General features: G+C 32.4%; 4 protein-coding genes across 4 annotated transcripts; 1 reads left to right on the plus strand and 3 right to left on the minus strand.

Annotated features, from left to right (window-relative positions):
• Window positions 1-216: 216 nt before the first annotated feature.
• On the minus strand, window positions 217-14341 carry LOC125071061 (exocyst complex component 5). Its single transcript, XM_047681134.1, has 14 exons — window positions 14186-14341; window positions 13987-14118; window positions 13799-13906; window positions 13385-13582; window positions 12778-13026; window positions 12286-12503; window positions 11771-11998; window positions 10697-10856; window positions 9615-9758; window positions 9070-9158; window positions 7628-7808; window positions 5563-5719; window positions 4757-4926; window positions 217-412 (listed from the first exon to the last, which is right to left on the minus strand). The coding sequence occupies exons 1-14, from the start codon at window positions 14216-14218 to the stop codon at window positions 317-319; spliced, it is 2163 nt and encodes a 720-aa protein (XP_047537090.1). The 5' UTR covers window positions 14219-14341; the 3' UTR covers window positions 217-316.
• A 291-nt stretch (window positions 14342-14632) lies between these two features.
• Window positions 14633-16084, plus strand: LOC125071063 (testis-specific serine/threonine-protein kinase 2). The gene has a single exon (XM_047681137.1). The coding sequence runs from the start codon at window positions 14883-14885 to the stop codon at window positions 15906-15908; it is 1026 nt and encodes a 341-aa protein (XP_047537093.1). The 5' UTR covers window positions 14633-14882; the 3' UTR covers window positions 15909-16084.
• A 2997-nt stretch (window positions 16085-19081) lies between these two features.
• On the minus strand, window positions 19082-20005 carry LOC125071066. The gene is made up of 3 exons (XM_047681139.1): window positions 19851-20005; window positions 19653-19732; window positions 19082-19292 (listed from the first exon to the last, which is right to left on the minus strand). Exons 1-3 carry the CDS (start codon window positions 19924-19926, stop codon window positions 19134-19136), a joined length of 315 nt encoding a protein of 104 aa, XP_047537095.1. The 5' UTR covers window positions 19927-20005; the 3' UTR covers window positions 19082-19133.
• A 46-nt stretch (window positions 20006-20051) lies between these two features.
• On the minus strand, window positions 20052-22542 carry LOC125071064. The gene is made up of 3 exons (XM_047681138.1): window positions 22351-22542; window positions 22021-22100; window positions 20052-20480 (listed from the first exon to the last, which is right to left on the minus strand). Exons 1-3 carry the CDS (start codon window positions 22457-22459, stop codon window positions 20232-20234), a joined length of 438 nt encoding a protein of 145 aa, XP_047537094.1. The 5' UTR covers window positions 22460-22542; the 3' UTR covers window positions 20052-20231.
• Window positions 22543-24849: the final 2307 nt, after the last annotated feature.

Genomic DNA, 24849 nt, shown 5'->3' on the forward strand with positions numbered 1-24849 from the left:
TCGTTTTTAGTCGCATTAGATGAAAACAACGCGCTAAGCGTAATTTGAATATCGTTGGCAGTTTCGTAATGTCAACATTGTTTTAACCATTCGACGATATTATTCAGAAAATTGTTATATCTGACAAGATTTAATTACCTACGATAGTTTGTAATTGATACGTGACTTAAATACACAATAAAGGGTACAGATTGTTTATAAAACGCAAATTATCGTTGTTGTAAACTTTAATAAATATATTTTATACAAATGAACAGTATATCATGTGGGTAATATAAATTAAGCCTGTGATTACGAGTGATGTCTTAACAATAAATTATGACAGTCCCTTGAGAAAGCTTGATAACTTATGACTCTTGTAGTCGGATCGCAGTTGTATGAAGTTGTGTAAGATCGAATGGTCCAACTCCGCCTGTAAAAACAAAAGAGTTAATCTTACTATTTATAGTGATGTATCTCTGTGTTTACTTCCTTTTATTTAATAAACTGGAAGGTAAACTAAGAAATGGTGGGTAACTGATGATGAAAACCATCTTAAAAAAAATAAAAAAGTCGCATGTAAGCTTTTCTTTATAAAGGAGTTTTTTCCTTTGGAGCGAATTCTGGTTACAATAAGGTCATGCATGCTCTCTCTAACTGTGTAGGATAAGATGAAGTGGTTCGAATTCAGCTTGCAATATTTAACTTATAGTACTATCAGATATTGGAAGTCAAAAATAAGCTTGTAAAAATACAAAGTCGTCCTTATGTCGCCAACCATTTAAGATGTTAGTCCCTCGTGTCTGCAATGAGTAATTACACTGTCTAACTCCTCAAACTAACAGAGAAATACAGAGTATTAATATTTAAGTATTAGTGGAATTATTGATATTTTCGACTAAAATAATTAACAAAATATCTTCAGTATTAACATATAGGTAAATTATTACTTTTATAAATATATATATTATACTTATATACTTAATCTTAAAAATAAAAAAAAACAACACGAGGAACAGACAGTCGTAATAATTTATATTGAATTAATTTTTTATTACATTTCTCTAAACTTCGAATAATAATACATATAAATAACCTTCTCCGTTAAATGAAAATAAATGTATACGGGGAAACCTTTATCTGTATGGTATCTAAATGTAGAGTCTAAATTTGAATGATATCTTATCCGTTATCAACAAAAAAAAAAATTTAGTATTAACTTCGACTAAAAATAAAACATTCGGGGCAATGTATTTTAAGTTAAGTTAATTTCAATTCAAATCACAAGGATTAAAAAGAAATGCTCAAAAATACCCACCCGAATATCAAACCGGAACACAACAATGTGTTGCTGTTAGATCGTATAAAACCTGATGAGTCGGTGATACCTACCTAGATGGGCTTGCATAAAGCAACTAAGAATTTTGTTACACGCTCTGGTTCAAACTATTAAACCGATCGTCAGGAAATTTGGCATAGAAGTTGTCAGGTGTAAAGAAAAGGACACTTGCTGGGCAGAAACTAGTATTCAATAAACTGTTATTGTGTATAAGTGACCGATCATTTTTGTTACGAGTAACGAACCGTTAAAGTTGATCACATGTGATTTCGCAACTTATTAACACTTTTTTTATAAGGACGCTTTTGAATTAGTACACTGACAAAATTATGCCATACGAAAACACAACGGACCGTTTCTTGTATAAACTAACCGGACATATATAAAGTCACAAAATTCATACAATTAATAATTTATCTGTATGTAACTGTAGTTCTAAATGTATTATTTTTCCTAAAAAATACTTGATAATTATAGGTATAACATTTCGGTTAGGAGGTTATTCCGTATTCTGAAAGAGTACGTCATAAGATCAGTAGATTGAATCCCAGTGAAGTTCTCAACTTATACAACTTATTAGAATTGAGAAGCTGACCAAAACCAACGGATGCGATGGTTAATTTAATTCGATCTAACTCCACGTAAATAGCTCGATAGCGCGGGATCCATGATTATGTAACAAAGTGAAAGACCTTCATAAGGTATATAAGAAGTAATATATATAAGTTAAATGTAAGTTTTAAATCCCTAAACAATATAATTAAAAAATTCAAATAACAATTTAATATTTTAAATCGATTGTATGACCGAGCCGATAAAGACAAAAAATGTAATGTCGATGTGATCTACCGCCGGGAGAGATTCGTGAATATCTGTCAAAATACAACACAAGATACTTTTCGGGTTTCAATACACAAACGGAACATCGCTATTGGTCATTAATTCCTGCGCCTGAAACCTAGCCGATCAAGAGCGTGCACTAATGTTTGCGCACTAATACCTAATATATTGAGAACGGCCGCAGTGAGTTAATAACAGTTCGATCTGGAAATCATGAATAAAAGCAAACAGGCTAGAAGGATTATAACTACTTAATAAAATTTTAAAATGACTGACTGATTCAAATTGGGGATGAAAGTTTATATGAGAATTCGTCATTTCTGATGTTAGAAATATAGAAAACAGTATTTAGGCTCATGTTAATGAGTTGGATTAAAAAAAATCTTTATTATCCATAAGGTGGTATCCATTTCTCTTAGAATGAGATAACCTTATGTTTTATAATTTTTATGACAAATTCTTAACCTTCTGTTTATAAAATAGCTGAGTTAAATTAGGGTTGAAAGTTCGTATCAAACTTTACCAATTCAATTGATTTGAAAGTTAATAAATAAAGATCAGAAGGTCATCGCTAAAGAAAATTCATCCCTTAAGGAGCTACAATTGGGGCTGTAAGTTTGAATGAAAGTTCGTGATAATTTAAATTAAGACAGAAACAAGGATTTTTTATATATACAATTTGATGAAAATGGCAACGTTGCAGTGCGATAGTATAGACACATCCGATACGAGGCTAGGTAAAAATATATTCCTAACATTAACATAACATTAACAGCCTGTAAATTTCCTACTGCTGGGCTAAGGGCTCCTTTCCCTTTGAGAAGATTTGTAGCATATTCCACAACGCTGCTCCAATGCGGATTGGTGGATACAAATGTGGCAGGATTTATTTCCTTCACAGCCGAGTACGAGATGAATTATAAACACAAATTAAGCACATGAAAATTCAGTGGTGCTTGCCTGCGTTTGCCGCTATCATCGGTTAAGATACACTCGTTCTAACAACTGGGCCATCTCGGCTCAATTTTTTTTTTACATATAAAAATATATTCCCAATTCCCTATTAATAATTTAAAAAAAAATCTAAATGAGTTTTAACTAAAACAAAAACTGCGAACTAAAACACGAATGGAACTAGTTTTTACTTCAAGTTTATAACCTCGATAAAAATAGCAGACATCGACCTATTGACCAATCATATATACAAGTAGGTTAACATTGCACGGGTCCGTAGACAAGAGGCGATCTGTCAAATGTTAATAAAACAATAGTCAGCAAAACTGACATATGACCTAAAAATACTAATATTATGCATTTATTATTATTGATTAATTGTTTTTTTTTTATATTAAAATAGACAAACAAAACAAAAAAAAACCGTTTTTTATTATTATTTTTTTTATAGCCAGTCGGTAAATTAAAAAAAATATTACATCAGAATTTTTTTATGAATTGCCTAGGCATGCATAAAACGATGTTCTTTTTCAATTTTATTTAGTAGTTAGTGTCGAGCTTTAGTGTTAACTATTATTACAAATAAAAAAAGTTTAGTCACACCACAACAGTCACCAGAAAAAAGGTAAATAAACAACTTTGACCTTGAATTGACACGACAATTGACTTCAACTGGTGAGAATAAAAGTAATAAATGAGTTGTTTGATGAATGAATGATCGAGTAACTGATAGGTTTCGTTATTAAAAATACAATTTTTTATATTCATTTTGATAGACGTAAAATAAAACTTTTAGCAACGCAAAATATTGTGTGACGATTGGATATATGTGTACAGTATGTATTTGCATTTCTTTTAGTTTCCTACCACATTATATATGTAATATGTGCAGTGGCGTGGCTAGGTGGGTTAGGGCCCCGGTGCATAGAAAAAGAATCGGGCCCTCGCCCCCTCTTTAACGTATATTGGCATTCAACATTATAGATAGTAATAAGAATAGGATACAGGATACAGTGAGTTGAACATATCGCTAGTAAATTAAATCCATACTTCATCTCCATTCAAAGCTCTTTTCATAGCTTAGGTTAGACGGCCCCCAGAGCTCAGGGGCCCTGGTGCACTGCACCACCTGGTCCTACGATGGCAACGCCACTGAATATGTGGACAACGTATATATATTTACAAATAGTTGCCTTTCCAAGGGCGTGAAGTAGCGTGTTGTATAATACCACCAAACCTAGAAGGGACCCAAACCTTCTAAAAAGTCGCGGAGGCCTTAGCCCAAAGTACGGAATATTTACGTGCTGCTACTTAAGTACTAATAACAATATCACGTGAAATTTATTAATTATTGACGTCACTTAGTTATTAATTATTCATATCCTAAATACTCGTCACTGTTCATGGTTGGCGGGGGACTAAATAGTGTAAGGAGAGATTTATATTCCTTGTACCGTCAATGTCTATTGGCGAAGTCGACCAACTCGATAATTAGTTATCTATAGCAAGCTCAAATGTTTCTATTTTAATAGCAAAGCCTTAACGGCTCATCGGTGTTCTCCTGGACCCATGACCTACCGTTACCGTACCCACCACTCTCTGGCACCCAAACACACATTCATATATATAAAGACAGGTGCTCACGAGCGTCTCTCCCTCGCAGACCTGGTGCAGGTTCTCGGGCTTGACGAGCAGCAGGTTGCAGAGCGCGTGCAGCGCGTCGAACAGCGCGGGCGCGGGCGCGGGCGCGGGCCGGCCGCGCGCGCACGCCGCCGAGCGGTACTCCTTCACGTCGCAGATCGCGATCATGGCGCCTGCGCACACGCACACGCACACGCACACATACATTTGTTGTGGCCGACATTCCGTGGTATTTGGCAGATTTTTATGATTCTTTTACTTTTACTGTTATGTATATACTTAAGCAAGATTCTAGTTTATAAAAGTAATTGGTACAAATTTTGATAGAACGGTTTAGAATTTGTTCACCTGTATGACCTTGTCGACGCAGATATTTATTGTGTAATCAATCAAAGGTACAAAAAAATCTAAGTAACGTATAAGGGGCCATTCATTTATTACGTAAGACTATTTTCGCTTGTTTTTGACCCCTCCCCCCTTATTATAAGAAAAAATAACAATAGGCCGACCCTCTCACCTCTGTTTAATATTTATTACGTAAGAATCTAAAGGAAAAAATTAATACACGTTTGGTTATTTTAATGTTTATGTTTCAAAGAATATTTTTTTTTAAATTAATTAACTTTGTACATTTTTTTGATCTTACGTAAGAGCTATCGAGACTCCTTCCCACCCCCTTGTAAGAAAACATAAGACATGGTCGACCTTCACCCCCCTAAATCGTCTTACGTAATAAATGAATGGCCCCTAACCTAAGTTTGCCTTGTTAATATATTTTCCGATTGCTTTATTTACAATAGATCTCTTACCAGCAGAATTAAACTGGAAGTTCTGCAAATGCTCATAAATAACTCGATGCAGACGAACGGCCAGCTCCAGGGAAACAGCATTCAGGTTGTCTCCCTCTAACTCCGAGTGGATTTTATCCATCACCGTGTTGAGGTACGAGACGACCGCTATGCATGCCTGACAATTTGAAAAAAAAAAACAATATAATATATACATATAACCTTCTTTTATTAGATCAAAGAAAGACAAAAAGGAGCAAAACATATTTGTATTTATTCTTTGGGTAACTACGCGATAAATGATATTCTATAATAATAATAAAGGGCGTTTTTAATTTAAAAACTATATCAATATAAATAAAACTTATACCTACAAGTGAATGCAGCGCGGTGCAGAGATTTTAGCGTACAACAGTATCGTATAAGTAGTTGCACGCAGTTTCACACGTTTTATATTTAAACTATTGACGTGACAAGTATGAATTTCATATTTTTGTAATAAACAAAAACACTTCGGTGTTCAAGAATATTATCAAAACCAACCATAAAGGCTAAATCGAATCCGATCACGTTTGCTGGATAGCAAAGAGTACCTAATACGAATTAAATAACTAATTTAGTAAAAAGGAGGAAAAGACACGAATGTCAGCGGAGATACAAATAACCTTTATTAAAATATATTGCAGTTTTATTTAGAAATATTTGTGTTTTGTATGTATTGTGGTTATAAAAAATGATGAGTGTTTTTTTTTATGATGCGCGCGCAGAGGGTGACATTAGTACACGATGAAGTTGTTCGTTTAACCGTCAATTAAGTGTCAAGTCGCTCGAAGTAGACAACTTCACACCTTATCATATAAAATGGTGAATGTCTTAATTTGTTATCGATAAATTCAAGAGCAATTACTTTTATTATAAATATAAATACTTTATTATTAATAAATTGATTATTATTATTTTACTTAATTATTAGCATGCAATTATAAACTATGTACATATTTTTAATTACGCTGAACAAGCAGAACTCATCACGCGCGTACGTATTGTTATACACGCACCTTTGTTGTAACTATAGTATTATTTTTATTATTTTATAAAAGAAAATAAGTTACATTTTCATTATTTTTTTCTTATTTTAATAAGAATAATAATCCTATAAGCACAGTATAATATTTAAAAAAAAATGTAAATATATACAAATTTAATAATATTCATTATTATGAAATATTCAACCTTTGTTCCGAAATATTTAACATAATCTATGGTTAGAATAGAATCTTCTTTTGTTTTACATGTTTTTAAAGCAAATCTTTAGCATTCGAGTGCTATAACTGAGTTTATTAATTACTTTTTTTTATTGTAAAAATACGTCTTTGACCCCATATTAATTTACATTATGGTATAATATTATTTTATTTGTAAAAATTAAGTTTGCCCCAGGCCTCCAGTCTTGGGGCCCCCAAAATAAATCCACGTTCCCCTGATCAAATACTAAACAAGACTTTAAAAATGTGCTTATTACGTAGGTAATAATTTCATCAAGATCAAAATACTACACTCTACAGCCATCTAGATATTTACGCGGTACTAATATTCCTTTAACTTCGAGAAACGCGTCCAATACGCCTGGGGAATCCCCGACTTTGTAGCGAATACTTCCCTAGGAATCCCTGAATGAATGAAGTGCAAATAATTCACTTTTGTACGCCTACATTTACATTCACTACATTCTATCTACGTAGAAAAATAAATATTGGCCTCATTTAAAATATATTAAATTTAATTAGGTTGATATTTAATAGTTTATTAGCGTGCACTGAAATTTTCGCGAACGGATAAGCCTTTTTTAAAATCAATATAAGCACTTAGTTATACACACAAATGTAAACTAAATAAAAAGCTTGTAAAACTACATTTTTTAAAGCTGGTAAGGTAAGTTTTTACTCATTGGAGAACTCAAGTTAAACCATAACAGGGCAGATAGTTTTTGAGGATGATACATATATATGATTATACAGTCATAGTATTGATATTTAGCGACACAATAATTGATAAATTAGGCAGTAGGCAGGTTTAAAGTACTCACAGGTGAAGCTAAAGTATCAATATCTCCTTCCGGTTTGAAGTCAGTTTTCTTCTGTTCGGTTTGGAGGTGCAGCTTGACCCAGCCCACTATGGCCGCGATGGCTCGCTCCAGTCCGGCGTCTAGCTTATTTTCCAACTGTTCTGTTATCGTGTTCTTGCGTTGTATACATTCCCCTTGTTTACTGTTAAAAAAAAAGTTATTAAAAAAAAAAAAGATTTCGTCATGTTTTTGCAGCTGCAGGTTTGTAGCGTTTAGACGCCTGGTTTTAGAAGGCAAATATACATTATGCGTACTATATTTATAATATATGTATATAATAACTCTTAAGTAATTACAGGTGAATCCGTATGATAATAATAATCATTAGATAGTATAAAACAAAGTCGCTTACCGCTGTCTGTCCCTATGTATGCTTAGATCTTTAAAATTACACAACGGATTTTGATGCGGTTTTTTTAATAGATAGATTGATTTAAGGGGAAGGTTTATATGTATAATACATGCAAAATATAGCAGAAAAACACTGATAATTTTAGAGGTTTCTAAAGTGATGTCGTAAATAAACATTTTTTTTGCGCTTACATTGCAAACGCTGGCTGAACTCTACGAGATAGATCAAAATAATGTACTACAGTATTGTACACCTTAAAAATATCTTCAAAAAAGCCCGCGATGGTATTTGTTTATCTCTTATGGATAACCCACACTAAACATTTTTTATTGTTTACTTTTTACGAGAAATATACCTATTTTCGAAGCGATTTTAAGCAATACAGCGTTAATTCTTATCCAATTAGGTACCTTAAATACATTGTGCATTTAATATAGATCAATATGGCTCTTTACAGCATGAAATTTAAATGAATATTTTCGAAGATATTACAGATTTAAAACGCAGGGCTATAGCGGTTTGTATTGTTTAACGACTGAAAAACTGTGAACGTTGTAAGACATTATGTAGTATATTTAGTATCAGCATTGCACCCGTGCGAAGCCAGGTCGGGTCGCTAGTATAAATATATCATATAATAAGTAACAATTTCAACAATGTCATATGTTATATAATGACGACCACCATGTTCGAGTAGTGTGTACACCGGTATTCATGGGTACGCCACTCCGAGGTCCTGGGTTCGATTCTCGGCCGAGTCGATGTAGAAAAAGTTCATTAGTTTTCTATGTTGTCTTGGGTCTGGGTGTATGTGGTGCCGTCGTTACTTCTGATTTTCCATAACACAACTTACATTGGGATCAGAGTAATGTATGTGATGTTGTCCAATATTTATATTTATTTATTTATATAATTAATTAATTTGCTATTTATTGTGTCATAAAAAATTGATAAGTGACGACGTGATGTGTTTTATTATTATTATGGTTATGCACTTACCTCACAGATATCATTTATATATTGCGTATTATAATAAATTGATAAAAAGTACCTCATACAGGGCAGTATCGATTCTTGAAAGTGTTCTCCAAAAGATTTGACAATTTTATTAGCTTGATTAACTGTATCGAAGAAGTGAATCTGAAAAGAATAATATTATATTACTTGAATTCTTATCTACTATTACTAATAAATTTAACATCCCTGTCTTTGTCTGATTTTAAAGAGAAGTGATCAAGTGGAATTACAGCCTTGCTTACATATTGACCAAGCCCAATATTTATCATCATCCATTTTGGCTCAAGGGTAAAGTGCTGGCAAAAAGTAATATCTATCTAAAGTCAAAACTTGTCCGTCCGACTAAATAACTGAAATCTAAGGTAGATTATCACAATCGTCCTAGCAATTTTTAGTATTATTGCCTAATTCCTTGTATGTTTAGCGGTCACATAGTGATATTTATTTCATTTGTTGAAACAGCTAAAATTTACAGAAATAACATACATAGTTTCATTTACCCCTTTTTGTATCCTGTATCATGTAATAATAATTAAAGTTTCGTAGAATCAATATTATCTGTAGATAATTATGAATTACCTGAGGCGGTGATTTGTTCTCGGCTATAGGAATGGACTGCAGTCCTAAGTCGAGTGCGTAATCAACATGTTCTATTAATAAATGTTGTATCAATACTTCTAGTAACGCTATCGTGGTCCCAGGCAGTTCATTGGACGAACATAACTATTATTAAAAAAAAAAAAACATAGTTTAAAAATATTTTATTTAGTATAGTAGTCTAATAATCGATGTTCAGTTAAACTTTATTTTCTCTTTTTGTCTATGGATGGCGAGGACCACTTACCATCAGGTGGCCTTGACAGTACTTACCTTTTATGTAAAAAATCATAAGCATAAATACATACATAAGCAGCCCGTAAATGTCCCACTGCTGGGATAAAGGCCTCCTCTCCCTTTGAGGAGAATGTTTGGAGCATATTCCACCACGCTGCTCCAATGCGGGTTGGCGGAATACACATGTGGCTGAATTTCGTTGAAATTAGACACATGCAGGTTTCCTCACGATGTTTTCCTTCACCGCCGAGCACGAGATGAATTATAAACACAAATTAAGCACATGAAATTTCAGTGGTGCCTGCCTGGGTTTGAACCCGAAATCATCGGTTAAGATGCACGCGTTCTAACCACTGGGCCATCTCGGCTCAAACCTTACCTTTTATGTAAAAAATCATTTTTTACTATTTTAAATAAGGAATGTTATTTAAATTTCATAGGAAAATTTTATTCATGATTTATTATCAAAGATTAAAATGTAATCAGAGATATAGAAAGCTGGATATCAACATTATTTATAACAGCACACGCTTTTACTTGAGTAGACTGACAAGCACTTCTGAATCATTATTTCACAAATCTATAAAATCATTTACATTAACAAAAAAGTTTTATAAAAGTGACGTTTAATATTTTATTGGGTAACTGGAAGGGTGGTTAGTCGTAATAAAGTTTATATCGTATAAATTTTCTGAATAAATGAACTTTAACCATTATTTTAACCATACTGGTAGTTCCTGTGTTTACGGTTGTTGAGTGTTGCCATAACCAAACTTTCATAATTATAATGTAACACGTATACATTTTTAAATATAATTAACACTTACGGTCTTACATCTGGTAAAAGATGTTTTAGAGTCATTTAACATTTTCTGAACGAGCTTTTCACTGAGAAATGTTTCACCACCGTAATTTTCAATTTGAGCAATATTGATATTAGCTCGGGTCCCTATAACAGCTTGTAAATCTCGTCGAAGTTCTTGAAATCTGAAATATTAAAACGGTCCTAGTAAAGAATACTAAAAATCATGACCGAATATGTTTATATGAATGACTTATTTTTTTTGTAATTTAACTATGTTAGGTTCACCGGCAAATCAACTTGATGGTAATCAGTCACCAAAGCACGAAGCAAGAAGTATAAACTATTGCATACATTGTGCCTTTAGATTCAATAGCTCACGCACTTTGAAACCGGAACACAACAGTACTACAACTTGGAGGTAGAATAAATGTGATCAGTGGATTATACCACCATGTGCATGTTGTAAGAGGAGGAATAATATGCCTATAGGATTAATATACTTTCCAATTAACTTTGATACCAAATTTAATCAGAATCAGATAAATCGATTTTTTTTACATTAAATAATGTTCTGACCAATTTCGGTTACAGCGGCCAACCTCAAGACAGACCAGTCAACTACGCAGGACATTTTAAAGTGCAAGCCCGTCTGGGTAAGTACCACCCACTCATCAGATATTCTATCACCAAACAACAGTACTCAATATTGTTGTGTTCTGGTTTGAAGGGAAAGTGAGCCAGTGTAACTACAGGCACAAGGGACATCACATCTTAGTTCCCAAGGTTGGTGGCGCATTGGCGAAGTAAGGCATGGTTAATATTTCTTACATGGCCATTGTCTATGGGCGGTGGTGACCACTTACCATCAGGTTACCCACATTCACCGCCAAACTATGCCTAAAGAAATCGACACAACTGGTAAGAATTTAGGTGCAGGACCAACGGCTTAACCGTGAGTTCCCGTGCGTCATGAAGTACTAGCATATAATCATCGTTATATTAATTATTGTTAATAGCAAGGAAACTTAGTCCTTATCAAATAAAAATATTTTTAAAACATAGCAAAAATTAATAAAAAAATGATTGAAACGCTTACCCTCCACCTTGTATCTGCTTCTTAACATGTTGTTTTTCATTGTAATAAGCATTCAAAGCATTCGAAAACACTGCCTTGAGGCGTCGTATCTCTAACGCGGGATACCCGTCAGTGGCGCCTGCCAGGGCACCGTTCACGAGGGCTTCTTGTCTAAGATCACCCGTAGAAGAGTTGCCATCAGCGGATACTAAATTCGCTTCTACAAGTTCATCGCATGCTTTTTGCGTGCTGTAATAATAATTTACCTTTTATATTCGTTACAGATAATATTTTTAATCATTAAATAACTAATGGTAACAAATACTAAACAAAATATTAAACGGTGACTTAAGGTGTGGTTATATGTCGTTGATCTTACTCAATCATATATTCATATAGAAGAACACTAAAAATTATTACAAATGGTTACATTGTTAAAGATAAATAGAAAAAATAACAATTGAACCTTATTTAAATATTAATCATTAAATAGTTAAATTTTAGTAATTGGAATTTAAACTGATTAAATATAGTACCTTGTATACATATCGTATAAGTTACGCAAATATTTTTCCAAATCATTCTTGTCAGCGAGCTTGGTTTGTATGTATTTCTGTAGTTTAAGATGGAAGATGTTCAGCACAAATTTGCTCATTACTTGATCAGGATTGGGAAACACATTACTTATCACTGTATAATTCTTTTTACATAATGGTAGTACTGCTGCAAATATGTCCTTTCCAAGCAAAGAATTCTGTAAAGTTCAATAAATTTATTACAGTTAAATGTTTACAGATATTTACAAAACAATCTGGTTCAATAATGTCAACTGACTCGAGATCAAGCAACTGAATTAATGCTGGCTGTCTATAATTTTATTAAAAAAAAATCTTTAACATAAAAAAATATTAGGTATGGGTGGTTAAATTGTCTAATTAAACTGTATAACTGAGTCCATCTTTTTTTTTTCATCACAGATCATCATGGATTTATTTAATAATACCAAATCTACACTACTCTGTACTTACCATTTGACTTGTTTCTATATAAGCGTCAACACATTGGGAATATCCTTTGAAGTCTGTCATAATATTAGCGATGTCTTTCATCTTGGCAATATTATTCTGATTCTGAGCCTTAACAAACTCTTCTATGAGGTTTCTTTCTATCTCATCATATTTAGCTTCTATTTTCTTCTTGGCCACTTCAAACTTATCTGGTGGAAGTTCTTGTGATATAGTATACAACTTCTGTATAACATCTGCTGCTTCGTTCAACTGAAAAATACATACAAATTATATTTTATAATATGATTGCTACTTTTATTAAGTTTTCTTAAACATATTTGTGTTAAAACATTTGATTTTTATAAGTATAGCACCTGTTTCCTAAGACAAACTATAAAACTAAGCACTGCCTGGCTTAAAGCCACAATCATTGAATAAGAATCACATATTCTGGACCATCTCAGTTCCGTTTTGTAACACAAAAGTAGATATGTTTGAATATTATTTGAAATTATTTTGCTTACTACACTATATGTGTATTTTCATAAACTTCTTTTCCAGAAAAAGGAACATACAAATATTTAGTGTAAGTGTTTATTACACAAAAATATAAAAAATTTAAAGCTACCTTATTTGGATCATTAAATAGCTCAGTAAGTACTGGTCCCGGACTGAGGAAGTTTGCAAGATGTGACAGGAGGTCTCTTGCAGCTGCTGCTCTTGCTCTTGGAGCTCTTGCAGCTCCAAGCTTCTCTCCCACATCAAGGGCTCGACCTCCACAACGAGACATTCTTTCATCTAACGAACTGAATACATTGACGCAATGCTGTAATAAAAAAATCAACACTTAGTTTTTATAGATGAACTTAAGTTTATCTATAAAAACTTTAATTAAATTTTTATGAGACTGATTATAATAGTCTATATAAAATTCAGCAAATAATGTTTTTCTTATTGGTTGGATAGTTTGTATAAGAAGTTGAAATTAATTTAATTTATCCAATTATATAAATAGCTTATAACTAAATAATATGGAAATTACCGAATGCTGTTCCATTATTTCAGCGAGCTTTGCAACATATAACTTTTCTTCTTCTTGAACTGCTTGCTCTAGCCTAGCACATTTCCTTTCTTGTCTCTCTTGTAGAACCTATATTAATAAAAATGAAGAGTGAGAGAGACAGCAAAAAATCTTAATATTTATAGGTCTTGATAATGTTTACCACCCACTTTTAAATCTTGTATAGCTTGTTTAAAGATGTCATGAATCGTTTCTGGATCAAATTGATCGTCTTGAAAACGACATTCCTGCATGCTACGACGGACCATCCTCTCCACAAATTCATCTGGGTCGAATGGATCCTAAAATATGTATAAAAAGTAAGAATTGATAAAGTTTCTCTTAATTAAAAAAACAGAAATTAGTTACCTGTTCCAATTCTTTTATGTATTGGTTCATCATCTTGACTTATTAAGCTTTGGTTACTTATTTTAAAGTATATATTATATTTCTATAAAATGTATCAATTTTAAATCCTTAGTCGCTTTATTAATTTTTTCTAAAAAATTACATCTAAAATTTTTGACTTTGACAACTGCTGTCAGCTATATTACTTCAGTATTCAGTTAATATATTTAAGTTTATAAACATAAATAAAATATGATATTATAAAATATTAATGTTCTTATTTTTTCTAGGTGCAACAAAAAAAAAATAAGTAACTGTTCATAACTTTAGTGTCTTTTTTAATTTTTACCGATATTTTTTTCTTTATATAGGTATTTATATTGTTGGATTACAGGCATATTCGAAATTTATTTTAATTTTAGAAACAAAAGGAAAAAATATGATCAATGTATCATTAACGTCTTTTTGGAAGATTTCTTGCTAGTGGAAGTGTTTTTTATATCCAAATTCTTTGTGATGTCGTAATATTATTTATAAAATTTTGTGTGTTTTAAAGAATATTTAATTGTTTTTCTCTCTTTAATGAGAGGTGAGTGGAGATTTATAGCAAATATAAAACAAGTAATTTGACAGAAGGGCCACTGAACGTTGTACATATTGTGAATCGTGGGATGTCCAATGTATCCTAAACGGGTAAGAATAAAGTCTTTCGAGCTCCATGGCTGAGCGCCTCAGCCCTCGAAGCTCCGAGGTAAACGCCTTGGAACAGCGAGGCTATATTATTGGAAAAAAAATTGGACAAGGATCTTATGCCACAGTCCACTTGGCAGAGTATTGTGATGCATCAAGCCCCAAGCGTATGCACTTGGCATGTAAGATTTTTGACAAAGAAAAAGCACCGCGTGATTTTTTAGAAAAGTTTTTCCCTCGTGAATTGGATATATTAACCAAAATAGAAAATCCACATATAATTCAAGTTCACAGCATCCTGCAACGAGGACCGAGAGTATTTATATTTATGCGTTACGCTGATAATGGTGATTTACTAGATTTCATAAAGAGGAACGGCGTTGTACCAGAAAATCAGACGAAGCTATGGTTTCGCCAAATGGCAAGTGGTTTGCAATATTTACACAGCAAAAATATTGCACATCGTGATCTCAAATGTGAAAACATTTTGTTATCAAGACGTTATAATGTAAAACTAGCCGACTTTGGATTTGCAAGATTCTGTACGGATGCTGAAAACAGACGAGTGTTGAGCCAAACTTATTGTGGTTCTGCTGCATACGCTGCACCAGAAGTGGTTAGTGGAACACCTTACAATCCAAAGCTTGCTGATGTCTGGTCTCTTGGCATCATACTTTTTATAATGCTGAACGCATCTATGCCCTTCGATGATTCGAATCTACGTAAACTTTTAAAAGATCAAATGTCACGCAATTGGGTATTTAGATCTAGAATTCGAGACACCGTGTCTGCTGCGGCAAAGTCCATAGTGCGACATATATTGGAACCGGATATTACTTTGCGTTTGACTTTGGACCGAGTTTTGTCTCACGAATGGACAAGACCTCGCAAGGATAAGAGTGCGAGCCTAATGGGACGTTTGGTTCAGTCGGCTCCTTCTGGACCAGGAAAGCACGATGAAGCGGGAACATCGGCTGGTGCCCGTGTCTCCGGCGACCATCGGGAGACTGAGCGAGAGAGACATGACGATATTCATATGCGCTCTCATAATTGACCTCCTGATGAAAGCAACAGTAACCTGACTTCCAATGTTAAGTTTAGAAAATATTTCGACCTTCAAAAATCGTAAATTTCTTTTAATATTTTGAGTTTTTTTTTTTATAATTGATGGCATAACTATTGTTAGTCGTCGATAGAGTAAATAAAATGTTATGGGAAATAAAACTATTTTTATTACTGGGTATTTATTATTTACTAACCGTCTCATTGGTCAAAATTATTCTTTATCTATGTACCTAAGTATAATTAGACATTTATTTTTTGAATATAGACATAAGAAAAAATATAATTAGTTCTGCAATAGCTTATATACATGGCCGGATCTACCATAGGGCTTTTTAGGCTTTAGCCCAGCTAAGTTAAGTCAAAGTCAAAAATAGACAGTAATGCGAAAGTATGACCTATTTTTATCAAATTAAACAGATCGTATCATGTGCAGGCCTGCGAATCCTCATTCAATTCAAGTCTACATTCAGGTGTATCTTAGATGGGCTCCTAAGTAGTATTAGCCTAGGGCCCCCTAAACTCACGGTCCGGCACTGCTTTATACAGTAAATAAAATACGTGGACATTAATCGATGTTTGCAGGTCGAGCAAGTATCGAGCAAAGATCACTGCATTTTCAAGCGCTTAATTTTTGTATAAATAATTCATCTCGTACTAGGAGGTAAAAGAATAGTACGTGAGTTAACTTATATGAATCGGATGAAATTGTCATGTATATCGACTTAATTATATAGGTCACCTATTGTAGAGCAGTATGGTGGAATACACCCCAAGCCTAATGAGTCGAGGTCTAAATGCTGTATTAAAACGTTCATGGTCTGATACTAGAAATGAGAAAATAAAACACATAATTTTTAACTTGGAATTCTTTATTGAATTCCTATATTGAAGAGAATTATAGGTATTACTACAAAATAGTTCCGATGTCTTCTATGTCGTATTTTTCATAACTTTTCTAATGTTCAAGAATAACCGTCCACTCCGAATGGAAAAGGAATATACGGGTACTTTATATAAAAATCAAGCAATGAATTGTTTCGATCATGGCTTATAATCACTTGAGAAATAGGATTAAAATAATGAACTCAAATAAGTAAATGTTTTCACTCCTGGTAGAATTAGTTAATATATAATTAAGATTAGATAAGAAACTTAAGTTTAAAACTAACTTTTCATTAAATCTAAACTAATGAACGAGGTGACACTTAGTTAATGCCGATAAAACTATTAAACTTCAACTTTTACCAGAAGATGCAGAGCGTTCCAGAGGTTTTTAAATTATTATTATATAGGTAACTGTTCTTTGCAGTTTCACCAGCTATAAATTTAGACCATTGATGTGTACAGCGTAAAATGCAGGTTCTTGTTTCAGATATATAATTATATTTTGAAAAAATTGTCACGCTTCAGCGCCTTCATTGCCTAGTAAATATAACACTTTAGCCGTGACTACCGTGTTAAATGATTTGAGCAATAAGATCAAGGCCTTGTAGGTTTATAAGGTCATATTGAATAGTAGTATTTTTATACAGATTTTTATAAGTAATATCCACTTTCTTGTTGCTAGATGGCGCTGCAGTACATCAGCTTTTGTTCTTCTGATTTGTTACGACTTCTGAATTGTTACGTATACACATATATAACGTCTGTCTGACTGCTAGTTTACCCCCCACCGACTACGTTCTGAGCCGAAGTGCGATCTTATAGGAGACATCCTCAGGACAAACGTCACTCTTGAGTCCGAAAGGGCTCAAACTTCAAGGCTGAGTCTAGTACTCGCCCCATTGCCCGCCGACACTATTATAGCCAGTAGGGCCAACAGCACGACTACACACAGACACAAACTGCTAGTTTATTAATATATAAAAATGTATGACACAAATAAAAATTATAAAAGAAAAAACATAAATATGCTTGTCTTTCAATAATCAATGTCAACGTTTTATGGTGGACAAGACTATCAGTAGTCCCATAGTATGACAACTAAATTAGCTTTTACATTTGTCTTTTTAGAATTGCTCATCTATTCTCTTGGTCTCCATCTATTTAGACTATTAGACTTCGTACGAGTTTTCTGTTGTTGTGTGAACTTGTTGGACAGTGGACATGACACTGGACTCGGGTATGACATTGTTATCAAGTGAATTAGATATTCTAAACATCATAAAGTGTAGGCTGTAAAAAGCTTATAACACTTTATAAGTCCCACATTTTTAATTATTGGTTTTATTGCTTAGAATTTTAAATACTTATAACTTATTTTAGTAAAATTTGTAAAAAACTGCATTGTTTTTTAAGTTTTTTGTATATTATTTAACATCTTCTAAACACGAGAACCCGTCAAGTGATATTACCAAATCATGAAGTTTCCATAAAATTAGAAAACCTTTTTTTTAATTATTAATTGAACACCTTGACTCCTATTATTAAAGCAGATTATCGTGTTCTCCATACAGTGTTCTAATAAATTAAAAATCTATCAATAAATCCAAAATAGAAATCAAACTCACCATATTCAAATATGGAAGTCTTAATTGAATATTGTTTGAGATGTGATTTAAAAAACAATAACATTAAAGAATAGTTTTGTTTACAAGCCCATGCAGTTCAAAGTTAATTGAAGAAATATAGTAAGTAGTGGGTAGGTCTATATATAATATAGGTATAAAAAGCCGAGATGGCCCAGTGGTTAGAACGCGTGCATCTTAACCGATGATTTCGGGTTCAAACCCAGGCAGGCACCACTGAAATTTCATGTGCTTAATTTGTGTTTATAATTCATCTCGTGCTCGGCGGTGAAGGAAAACATCGTGAGGAAACCTGCATGTGTCTAATTTCAACGAAATTCAGCCACATGTGTATTCCGCCAACCCGCATTGGAGCAGCGTGGTGGAATATGCTCCAAGCCTTCTCCTCAAAGGGAGAGGAGGCCTTTATCCTAGCAGTGGGACATTTACGGGCTGCTTATGTTTTATATGTAAGGTCTATATTGTCAATAATCAATTTAACCGATAGTCGTGATGAAATTTTTTATCTTTTAATTACAATTTTAAAATTATCTTCGATTTTGTATTAGAAGTAAATGAGTAATCTATCAAATAAAATAAAAAAGGTATTAAAGGAATTGTATATAATTATCACAGGTAAATGAAAAAGATGAAATAAACATAATGATTAAATTTTATTTTCTAAAACTTCGATATCATACATTTTGTCAAATGCCTTTAACAAGTATAGAGTAAGAAGAAATACTTAACTGTGTCCAACTAAAGGTAATAGAAACTTCATTGGTATCGGGCAAAAAATCAACTTTTGGCGGGGAAATGGCATCAACGGTCACCAATACGTAAGTAATATCTACTCCAGCGGGCACCTAAAATTTTTAATATTTTATATGATCCATAAAATAAAGTAAGAATAATCAAAGATAGGAATGAATAAATTATACTTAAGCCTATACTTACTAAAAACAAAAAATAATAATAATAATAAGCAGATAGTTCAAAACAAATAAAACTTTAATTGTTAACTAACGATCTTATATAATATAATCTGCTTTTAACAACTCTTGAACATAATATGTTGTGTTGCCTTCATTATCAAATATTTCATGGATTTTTTTATTGAGTGGAGTTTGTTTTAAGTACTTACAACTTTCACACAGTTTTTAACGATATGTCGACCGATTTATGCTATAAATATTATCTATTTGCGTTTTTTTTTCAGTACTTACGGGGATAGCGTGTTTTGTCACTTTTTGGATAAATGGAATAGTGCCGTCGTATCGATATATCACGTTCCCATAGTTTTGGCCTGTTGCGGAACATTTATTTTGTAATATATTTATATTTTAGGCTTAACAATATTTAATAATATATATTTATATCAAAAAGACGATATACGAAAAAAAAATAACAACTTAGCAACTTACCGAATTCAAATGAATAATGCCCCGCTAATACATGACCTATAGCCAATAAAATGATAACAGAACTCAACCACTTCATTGTAAACACACACAAAACACTTTTGACACGTTTTAAACTGTAATAGTTGTATAAATACCACTATTAATTATAAAAAAAAAAAACATTAGTTCAACTTAACGAATAAAGGCGGAAATAAAAAATAATTGATTACAAGTCAAGTATATTATAGTGTTAAATTTTAATTAGTTACAATCGTAATTGGTTAAGCTCTCCGTCTTGAATATTAATTTTTTTTTTTATAATTATAAAAAAAGATATAGTATAATGCGAGGGTAGATATAGGTAGAACTTATGTATTTTAAATTAAGCAAAAATTAAGCACCTCATGGTGAAGACAAATCTGTTATCATTATATCAGAATTAGCAAATTGATCATATAGTTCACTAGATATGTTGTGACTGCAGAGCTGGTACGTGGTAATGACGGCGTTGCCTAGGAAGCGGCCACTAGGATCTTGGCGCACGACGTGCATGTATTCGTCTCCTAGAGTAAATTGTACCTGGGGAGGTGCGGCCCAATCGCACACAACCGTGACCCCCTTGTTTACAGATGGTGGGTTTATGCAGTACATCTGCAACAAGTAAAATATTTCAAAACCTCATAATTATTTTTATTGTAGTCGGTGCCAGTTAAAGCGAGAAAAATATGATGTATTCATATCTGAACTGATTTGCCTTGCTTTACTCTATAACTAATTAGATACGATACATGTTGTAATAATACTGTTCATTGTGCACGAATGAAATTTAAAAAATATAATGAAATCTTAAGGAAGACGTACATGAGGCGCCTTCTCCTTAAGAAGAAAAAAATTTAAGAAAACTAGGGTATATATATATCTCCTATTTAGGAGGTACCTAATAGGTGCCTAATTACGTACATTTAACTTTACGTAAATAAAAATAAGGGTATTCTATATGAACATTTATATCCATTACCGTTTTTACCATAAGGATACACGAAGCTCGTGCCCAGGGACCCCGAAGAACCAAAAATTTCTCTTAAACGTTGACTGCTATGTATATTTTCAAAATTGCCATATTTGTAAGAAATAACTAACATTTTGATCAAAATACTAGTAACGATAGTCGATATTAAAAATTAAAAGGTTCCTAAGAATTTACGAAAATTACTGCACCGTTTATTTCAAACTAAACTGGCTATAAACAAATTATCTCTACATGCTAGACGCATTTTTAAAATTAAAAATAATTTGTTTCATTGTTATTTTGTTACATATTTTGCTAGATATTTTATTTTAGTAAATATTTAGCAAAGGGTACCTAAATTAATGTGGGCCAAGGGCCCGTTTATATCGTACATACTAATAATTATATTATAACTTTATTGCTAAACGTGACGCACGCCAGTAAATCTTCCAGCCGATATCATTTTTTCTGAGACTTCACCAACAATTATCGTACACAACAAAAAACTTTAATATCCTACCCTAAACCTGAGGAAGGTTTAGGGTAGGTTATTAAAGTTTTTTGAATGAATCATTTCGCCCATTGGTAAAAATCGTTTGCAAATTTGAGCGCTAATTTTTGAGTTTATTGCGCATAAACAGAAAGACTCGTGATATGCCTATGTATAAATATATATTATTTATTTTACAATTTACTTTATTTACTACGTAGGTATCAAATAAAAAAACGTAATTCTGTTTTACTTTATAAGATACATACATGAACATATAGGTATATTTACCATTTCGGATTTACCACATGGCTTTTTGGGCTTCAGCCCAGGGCCCCGTGGATTCAAGGGGGCCCCAAATAAGTCAAGTCAAAGTCAAAAATAGACGATAATGCGGAAGAATCCTTAACGTCATTAAATTAAACAGTTCGTATCGTTTCAATTTGTAGTGTTAGCTCTGGGCCCTCTAAACTTACGGTCCAGTCCTGGTGAGATTCTCAAATTTCCAACTAATTTGAGGACGGTTGGATTGATTTGGTTCTCCAGTCTATAAAATCTAACAAAACTCCTACTATTGACTGAAGAACAAAATTAAAAAGTGGTCGGATCAGTCGGGAACTTGATCGGTACGATCTCGACAATGGGTGCCGATCTTGTCACAATAAGTTTTTTATGTTATGTTGACATCGTACCTGTTGATAAGCTTCATGCTGGCCGGGTATGATATAGGCTATGGGATAATCCAACTTAAATCGAGAAGCATAATCTGTATCTGAAAAAAATAAACGAATTCAAATAATTAATAAATATTATTTTTGAATATATTTAGTACATTTAAATGCTATAGGTATGTTTCTTATCTTTTATATGATAAGAAAAAGGTTTTCAATATTAATTTCAGTTCATTTCATTCATAACATTGATTCTAAATTCAAAACTTTAAAACGTTATAAACTGAATTGAATAGGACTATTACTTTACTATGTATTGTTATTAAAATAATACTATTGACCTCTGCTTACCTTTCGTTACTTTAGTACAATGTGGCGGCGTGTTCTTCTTTTTTAGTCTTCCTTCACTTATATTTATAGCAAATATTGTCAATATAAGAACTAATAACATACGGGACATGATTAACTGATATTATTTGAAAGAGTAACTATAAAACTAATTCAACGAACTGGCGATGCATTCGATTGAATACATAAGGAAAATGGGAACTGATTATTATCTGTAGACCCGTACATTCATATGGCTTCAATATTATGCTTTACATTTTAAACTTTATTGCATTTCGAATAGAATCTAAAGTTATAACGAACACGGTGATTCGTTCATCGACTATGCTGTATTTTATCTGACCAATTATTGGCACTCATTTTATCAAACAGACCAGGATTGAATTACGTTATAAAAACAATAATAATTCCGTTGTTGTTAGTAACGATACTCACTCAATTTGTATCAGTTCATGCGTGTCATCACATCACGACATAGTATAAAACAGTCGTTTTCCGCTGTCTGTCTGTCCCTGTGTACGCTTAGATTTTTAAAACGATTCAACAGATTTTTATGGCGTTTTTTAAATAGATAGAGTGATTCAAGAGGAAGGTTTATATGTATAATACATGCATAATAAAGTAGATAAACACTGACAAATTTAGAGGTTTTGAATTTGATATCGTAAATCCACACTCATTTTTGCGCTTAAAATGCAAACGCTGTCTGAAACCTACGAGATATATCAAAATGCGATGGTATATGTCAATCCTTTAGAGATAACCCACAATAAGCTTTTTACTAGAAATTATGGCTTATTTACGAAGTGATTTTATGTAAAACAGCATAAATTCTTATACAATTAAATACCTTAAATACATTATGCATTCAATATAGTTTTCCCTTTAATTTAAATCGATATTTTCGACGATATTACAGATTTAAAATGCAGGGACTTAGCGAACTGTATAGTCTGATGCCAAAAAAGCTGTACCTAAACGCTGTAAATAAAGACATTCTGTAGTATATATAGTATCATCATTGCACCGTTCGAAAACGGGCCGGGTCGCTAGTTAAAAAAAAATAACAAACGTTTATTTTGTTTTATAATTATATATTTTTCATTTCAACAACATTATGACTACAATACATTATTCAATATTTGTTTATGTTGATTTAATATTTTCATCAGTAATGGCCTTAAGATTTTCAATGTCGTACCACAATTCAGCATGGTAAAGAGCTGCAGTCTCTACTTCTATTTCTGCAGCTGCAACTGAAAAGTACAATATATGTAAATATATTGTATAAAATATACACACAATAACAGCATACTTTGTTTGCTTTATAGTATGATAGTTATACAAATAAGTATTAACATGGCCGTAGGTGACTTTGCAGAAGCCCGTCTTGGTAGGTTCGACTCATCATATTTGGAAATACTTACACTCTATTCCAACTATAAGAGGAGAAAATCCAAATAAACAACACTTGATAGTAAATTGTGGCGATATAATTGGTCGAGAGCTTGATTAATCTATGATATTCACTATGGATTTGCGAAAAAATGGCGTTTTGAACGTCGACGAAACTGTTATCAGAATTTTTGAAGCTAAATTAAAGTGGATATATGTAGTTAAGTGCAATAGTGTTATATTAAAAAATAAGTATATATTAATCATAAACTCTTAGTAGTGCACAATATAGCTGAGTTATTAGCAAACCGCATGAAGTATGTAAATCTAAGGTTTATCTATCTTTATTCCTAATTCGATTGGTATAGGCTATAGTATTGTCGTGTTCCGGTTTGATGGGTGAGTGAGCCAGTAATAAGAAATATAACACTTTAGTTCTGAAGATTGGTGCTACATATATGAGGAATGATTTATATTTTTTACTCAATTATCGTTCAAAGTTATAATTGTGATTTAAAATTAACTGGACAAGATTATATTACAACTAAAACGTTATAAATAAAATAATGTCAGTACTAAAACATACCATAAAGTGTATGTTATCTTGTAAAAAATAAGGCAGTGTTTTAGTTTTTGATTTATTCTTCACATTAAGGCTAAAATGTGAAATTTCAGTTATATATGTATTATTTATGATGTGTACCATTATTAACGACTTCTTTGTCTATATAATTTATTATTAATAGTGTAGGATTATTTTAAAAACAAACAATCTTGCTATTCGGTTGTACCCAAACGTATTTACCTACACTACTCCATTCGCAATAGCGAATACATTTTAAACTACAGTAGTGCTATAAATCTAGTATAATTTTAAGCAGCGCAACTCTTTAATTTTAATAATACGCGGTATATGAATGTGAACTTTTTATAAAAACAAAGACAGTAAGCTGATATTATAGTTTACTTGCAACAACTTAAAAATGAGTTAACATTCGTGCTCTTTTTTATTTTAATGTTATTTTATAAAAGAACAAAAAACGATAAATGCCGTTATTTTCAAAACTTACGTCTTAAGTTTGTTACTATTGCAACGTTCTTTTTCAT

This window comes from Vanessa atalanta, chromosome 18 (assembly GCF_905147765.1).
Source record: "Vanessa atalanta chromosome 18, ilVanAtal1.2, whole genome shotgun sequence".
NCBI lineage: Eukaryota > Metazoa > Arthropoda > Insecta > Lepidoptera > Nymphalidae > Vanessa > Vanessa atalanta.